This window comes from Dama dama, chromosome 4 (genome assembly GCF_033118175.1).
Source record: "Dama dama isolate Ldn47 chromosome 4, ASM3311817v1, whole genome shotgun sequence".
Taxonomy (NCBI): domain Eukaryota; kingdom Metazoa; phylum Chordata; class Mammalia; order Artiodactyla; family Cervidae; genus Dama; species Dama dama.
Window position 1 is genome coordinate 8234105 of NC_083684.1, and position 6000 is coordinate 8240104.

The following is a 6000-nucleotide window of genomic DNA, read 5'->3' on the forward strand; positions in this document are numbered from 1 at the left end:
TTCTGTATCTTGCCCATAATTAGCCCCAGCTGCACATGCACACTTATTTTTAGTCCCTTATAGTTTCCTTTGGGATTCCCAGGCTGTGCAGGGGTATAGAATCCTCCTGCGCATGTGGGAGACCCAAGAGACGTGGGTTCGATCTCTGGATTGGGAAGTTGCCCTGGAGTAGGAATTGGCAACCCATTCCTTGTATTCTTGTCTGAAAAATTCCATGGACAGAGGAGCCTGGTGTGCTACGGTCCCTGGGATTGAAGAGTCTGACACGACTGAGCATGCAAAACACATGGTTTCTTTATATTTTGTTGTTCAACGAGACGTCCAGGTATAAGCATTGCAGGAAAGGTTCCCAGGTCTCAGGTTCCAAACTATCTGAAAGGGGTGGGTGAATGACTTCAGAAAGGAAGTTCTAGAAGGCGCAGTGGAGATGTGTGAAGGGGAGGAGAGCAGAGAGGGATTGGAACTGGGGAGAGAAATTGGTGATGCAGAGTTGAGCTTTTGCAACAAGGCTCACTGTGTTGACAGCCTTCCATCTTGAGGCAGCGTTTGACAGGGACCTCAGGCGCGGTAGGACACCAGGTGGCCAGGATGGTTGGCCCCTGGCTGCCTGGGATTCCTCCTGGGACACGGTCTGTGCCTGAGTTGGTCACGGATCCGAGTCCCCTGACAGACGAGCATCAATACCTTGGCCTTGGATGGTTGGGGCTGATGGCGGCACACGGGTGCTGGGGCCGTCATGGAGGAGGTGGGGGTTTGCTCACCACGTGCGGCCGTGATGTCTGCTCGGCGCCCTCTCTGCTCCTAAGGCTGCCTCTTGCTGTGCTTCCGCGACTGTGTGCTCTGCCAGCAGGTCTGTCTGCAGTTTCTTGAAGCTTGATGACTTCTCTGTTTTGCTGTTGCACTAATTCTGTTAAAACCCTGCCTTGGTCATATGCAGCTCAACTAGCAGAGTCTCCTTGGTCAGTTCCTGCCACTGCCCAGGATTCACGGATGCTGCAGCCTCCACGCCGGGTCCCTCGTGTCAAAGTGGGTTCTGCTGCTGCTGCTACTGCTAAGTCACTTCAGTCGTGTCCGACTCTGTGCGACCCCATAGATGGCAGCCCACCAGGCTTCGCTGTCCCTGGGATTCTCCAGGCAAGAACACTGGAGTGGGTTGCCATTTCCTTCTCCAATGCATGAAAGTGAAAAGTAAAAGTGAAGTCACTGAGTGTGTCCGACTCTGTGCGACCCCATGGACTGCAGCCCACCAGGGTCCTCTGTCCATGGGATTTTCCAGGCAAGAATACTGGAGTGGGGTGCCATTGCCTTCTCCCAAAGTGGGTTCTAGGACTCGTTAATCAATAGACGCTCAGGCACGGCTTTACTGGGAGTCGGGCTGAGACATGAGAGCGCAAACCAGTGGCAGGTGCCCTTGGTGGCTCCTTTGGAGGAGAGCAGGCTGCTCCCTGGGCGGGCGAGGCTGGGGCGGTGGTGGAGGGTCCAGGGGCGGCAGGTGGTCTGCCCACCCGCTCGGTGCTGGGCAAGGGGTCCAGTTCCCGCTTCTGCTCCGGGCACCCCGGCAGTCTCGGGCTTGGGCACCAGCTGCTCCGTGTTCCCCGCGCTGCCTGCCGGGTCTCCGGCTGTTGACTCTGTGGAACCTTCCACCCTGCTCACTCACAGCCTCACAGCCTCCACCGTGTCTGATCCTTCTCACCTGGTTGTTTAACCCACAGACGGGGCCCTCAGCCTTATCTCTCCGTTTTTCCCATTTTAGCATCAGTTGTTGGCAAGTAAGTTCTGTCATCTCTGTTTCCCAAACGATCCAGTCGTTTCTCTGACTCCACTGCCGCATCCTCATCTGAGCCATCCTGGCGTCTCCTTGAGAACTGAGACAGTGTCCTGACTCACCTCTGCTTTCCCTGTCCTCCTGGGAGCCTTCCGTGCAGCCAGCCTCACCCTGGAGAAACAGGGCAGACCATGTCACCCCTGCGTCTTTTCCCTTGCACTGAGAGTAAACCCTGCTGTTCGCGGGGACCCCGGAGCCCCGCGTGGTTGGCCCCCCCCCCCCTCCAGTGCAGCCTCCCGCGGGGACCCCGGAGCCCCGCGTGGTTGGCCCCCCCCTCCAGTGCGGCCTCCCGCGGGGACCCCGGAGCCCCGCGTGGTTGGCCCCCCCCTCCAGTGCGGCCTCCCGCGGGGACCCCGGAGCCCCGCGTGGTTGGCCCCCCCCTCCAGTGCAGCCTCCCGCGGGGACCCCGGAGCCCCGCGTGGTTGGCCCCCCCCTCCAGTGCGGCCTCCCGCGGGGACCCCGGAGCCCCGCGTGGTTGGCCCCCCCCCTCCAGTGCAGCCTCCCGCGGGGACCCCGGAGCCCCGCGTGGTTGGCCCCCCCCCCTCCAGTGCGGCCTCCCGCGGGGACCCCGGAGCCCCGCGTGGTTGGCCCCCCCCTCCAGTGCAGCCTCCCGCGGGGACCCCGGAGCCCCGCGTGGTTGGCCCCCCCCTCCAGTGCGGCCTCCCGCGGGGACCCCGGAGCCCCGCGTGGTTGGCCCCCCCCCTCCAGCGCGGCCTCCCGCGGGGACCCCGGAGCCCCGCGTGGTTGGCCCCCGCCCCTCCAGTGCGGCCTCCCGCGGGGACCCCGGAGCCCCGCGTGGTTGGCCCCCCCCCTCCAGCGCGGCCTCCCGCGGGGACCCCGGAGCCCCGCGTGGTTGGCCCCCGCCCCTCCAGTGCGGCCTCCCGCGGGGACCCCGGAGCCCCGCGTGGTTGGCCCCCCCCTCCAGTGCGGCCTCCCGCGGGGACCCGGAGCCCTGCGTGGTTGGCCCCCCCCCTCCAGTGCAGCCTCCCGCGGGGACCCCGGAGCCCCGCGTGGTTGGCCCCCGCCCCTCCAGCGCGGCCTCCCGCGGGGACCCCGGAGCCCCGGGTGGTTGGCCCCCGCCCCTCCAGTGCAGCCTCCCGCGGGGACCCCGGAGCCCCGCGTGGTTGGCCCCCCCCCCCTCCAGTGCAGCCTCCCGCGGGGACCCCGGAGCCCCGCGTGGTTGGCCCCCCCCTCCAGTGCAGCCTCCCGCGGGGACCCCGGAGCCCCGCGTGGTTGGCCCCCCCCTCCAGTGCGGCCTCCCGCGGGGACCCCGGAGCCCCGCGTGGTTGGCCCCCCCCTCCAGTGCGGCCTCCCGCGGGGACCCCGGAGCCCCGCGTGGTTGGCCCCCCCCCCCCTCCAGTGCAGCCTCCCGCGGGGACCCCGGAGCCCCGCGTGGTTGGCCCCCCCCTCCAGTGCAGCCTCCCGCGGGGACCCCGGAGCCCCGCGTGGTTGGCCCCCCCCTCCAGTGCGGCCTCCCGCGGGGACCCCGGAGCCCCGCGTGGTTGGCCCCCCCCTCCAGTGCGGCCTCCCGCGGGGACCCCGGAGCCCCGCGTGGTTGGCCCCCGCCCCTCCAGCGCGGCCTCCCGCGGGGACCCCGGAGCCCCGGGTGGTTGGCCCCCGCCCCTCCAGTGCAGCCTCCCGCGGGGACCCGGGAGCCCCGCGTGGTTGGCCCCCCCCCCCCTCCAGTGCGGCCTCCCGCGGGGACCCCGGAGCCCTGCGTGGTTGGCCCCCGCCCCTCCAGCGCGGCCTCCCGCGGGGACCCCGGAGCCCCGGGTGGTTGGCCCCCGCCCCTCCAGTGCAGCCTCCCGCGGGGACCCCGGAGCCCCGCGTGGTTGGCCCCCCCCCTCCAGTGCAGCCTCCCGCGGGGACCCCGGAGCCCCGCGTGGTTGGCCCCCCCCCTCCAGTGCAGCCTCCCGCGGGGACCCCGGAGCCCCGCGTGGTTGGCCCCCCGCTCCAGTGCAGCCTCCCGCAGGGACCCCGGAGCCCCGCGTGGTTGGCCCCCCCCTCCAGTGCAGCCTCCCGCGGGGACCCCGGAGCCCCGCGTGGTTGGCCCCCCCCCTCCAGTGCAGCCTCCCGCGGGGACCCCGGAGCCCCGCGTGGTTGGCCCCCCCCCTCCAGTGCAGCCTCCCGCGGGGACCCCGGAGCCCCGCGTGGTTGGCCTCCCCCCTCCAGTGCAGCCTCCCGCGGGGACCCCGGAGCCCCGCGTGGTTGGCCCCCGCCCCTCCAGCGCGGCCTCCCGCGGGGACCCCGGAGCCCCGCGTGGTTGGCCCCCGCCCCTCCAGCGCGGCCTCCCGCGGGGACCCCGGAGCCCCGCGTGGTTGGCCCCCGCCCCTCCAGCGCGGCCTCCTGCGGGGACCCCGGAGCCCCACGTGGTTGGCCCCCGCCCCTCCAGCGCGGCCTCAGCTGGCCCCTCTCGCGTGCTGCGCGCACACTGTCCCCTCTTCTGCGCTGACCCCTCGAGCTGCGCCTCTCCAGGCCTCGCACGCGCTGCTGCTCTCCGACCTCACGCAGCTGGTTCTCTGTCATCGAGTCTCTTCAAACGTCCCCCCTCTGACCGCCGTGTTCTGAGTGTGCCCCCAGTGACCGTGCTGTTAGCTCTGTTCCTTATCTTGTTTGTACACTGGCTGCTGGTCTCTCTGTCTCAGAGGCAAGTTGTGTAAAGGCGGGGACCTCCTGGTTTGTCGTCACCGCTGTGTTACACCCAGCGGCGTGTCCGGAGCGCAGTAAGCCCTGAGACGTTTGCTGAGTGAGCAGTCACCGTTCGGGGTTTCCGCCTTTTCTCGTTCACGCCGTGCTCTGCGTACAGTGGAGTGACACCCTTGGCTCCCTCTCTCTAGTGTGAACCCCTGGATCTGCTGCGTGGCTGAGTGAGCGCGCGGCCCCCGGCTGACACGTGATGCTGCACCGGCTGCTGGCGGTGGTCCGAGGACCGGGGAGCCGCCGAGGATGGCGGAAGGGCTCCCCGGCCAGAGGCAGCGCGTCAGCGGCCGCGGCGCCCCCCGTGGCCCTGCCCGCCCAGGCGCAGGTGGTCGTCTGCGGCGGTGGAATGAAAGCTGACTTCTATGGAATTTTTATTTCAAAGGAAGCCTTTGCAACTTTTTCATTTCATATGATTCATACTTCCAGGAAGCCTAACCGTATTTGTGAAGTGCCGATTAAGATGAAACGTCTAGAGACGAGTGTTTGTAAAACACTAGGCTGTTTTACCTGGCAGTGAATCAAGGAGCCGCCAAGAGAGCAATGAAGCGGGGAAGGAGATGGGTGCGCTGTACTGGGGGGCGCGTGGCTGGCCTGGGGCCCGGGTGAGGCCGCGCGGCCCTGGCCTGGCCCGGTGCTGGCGCGTGGTTGAGTGTTTGCCCCACGGACGCGGCGCCCCGTGCCCCAGCGCCCGGCTGGCCTCACCCTGACTCCTGCCGCCATGTGAGGCTGAGTCGGCTTTAGGTGTTGCCTTGGCCAGGTGTCCCCCAAGAGGCAGAGGCTCTTGAGTGAATACAGAGGATGTGGTTCCTACTGCTGCGCTGCCTCGGGCTTTTAAGAGGGTTAGAGCCGGTTATAGGCAGGGTAGCTGGGAAATAGTCCTTTTTGGTTGGATAAAATTTCATGGCAACAAGGTCCTTGAATCAGGCGTTACCCAGGGTCTGGGTCGGAAGAGGGTCCACAACAGGCCCAGAGGGGGCACCGCTGACTCCTGGTCCCTTGGTTCAGTGGCTCGCGCTTTGCTGAGCCTGGCACTCCTCAGCTGCTAGAATCCGCAGGGATTGGGGCTGCAGGCTTCTTTTCTGGAAGATAACCGAGTCTAGCCTTTGTTCTGGGTCACCGGCCAGAACCCCTTGTTGGGCCTGCTCTCTCCCTGGTGCCTGTGGGGCTGTGAGGAAGTCAGGCAACAAGAGCAAGGGCACCCCCTCGGTCTGTGACCCCCGGTGCAGCCCACCAGTGCCGCAGTGAGGCGACGGGGGGCTTCCCTGACGGAGGCGTCTGTTTCCGGCAGAGTGGACAGGTGTGCACTCCCATGACCGCGGTGGTTCAGTGGACTGCTTTGAGACATTACATGACGTCTGTGCAGCCTAGATTTAATAACATACAATAAACTAATCACCTGAAAATAGTTCATTCACCTGAGATGTGTGTTAACTGCTTTCCACCTGGAGTTTCTGGGTCACTTCAAGAGTCCTCAG

The 6000-nt window shown here is 67.0% G+C and overlaps 1 protein-coding gene across 1 annotated transcript in view; it reads left to right on the plus strand.

The window, feature by feature from the left end:
* LOC133052481 (basic proline-rich protein-like) overlaps positions 1-4393 on the plus strand; it is a 16533-nt gene extending 12140 nt beyond the window's left edge. The window contains exons 3-4 of the mRNA XM_061137405.1: positions 1754-1769; positions 2053-4393. Coding sequence (XP_060993388.1) covers positions 1754-1769; positions 2053-4393 — 2357 coding nt within the window. The remainder of the gene's footprint in view (positions 1-1753; positions 1770-2052) is intronic.
* The last annotated feature ends 1607 nt before the right edge of the window (positions 4394-6000 follow it).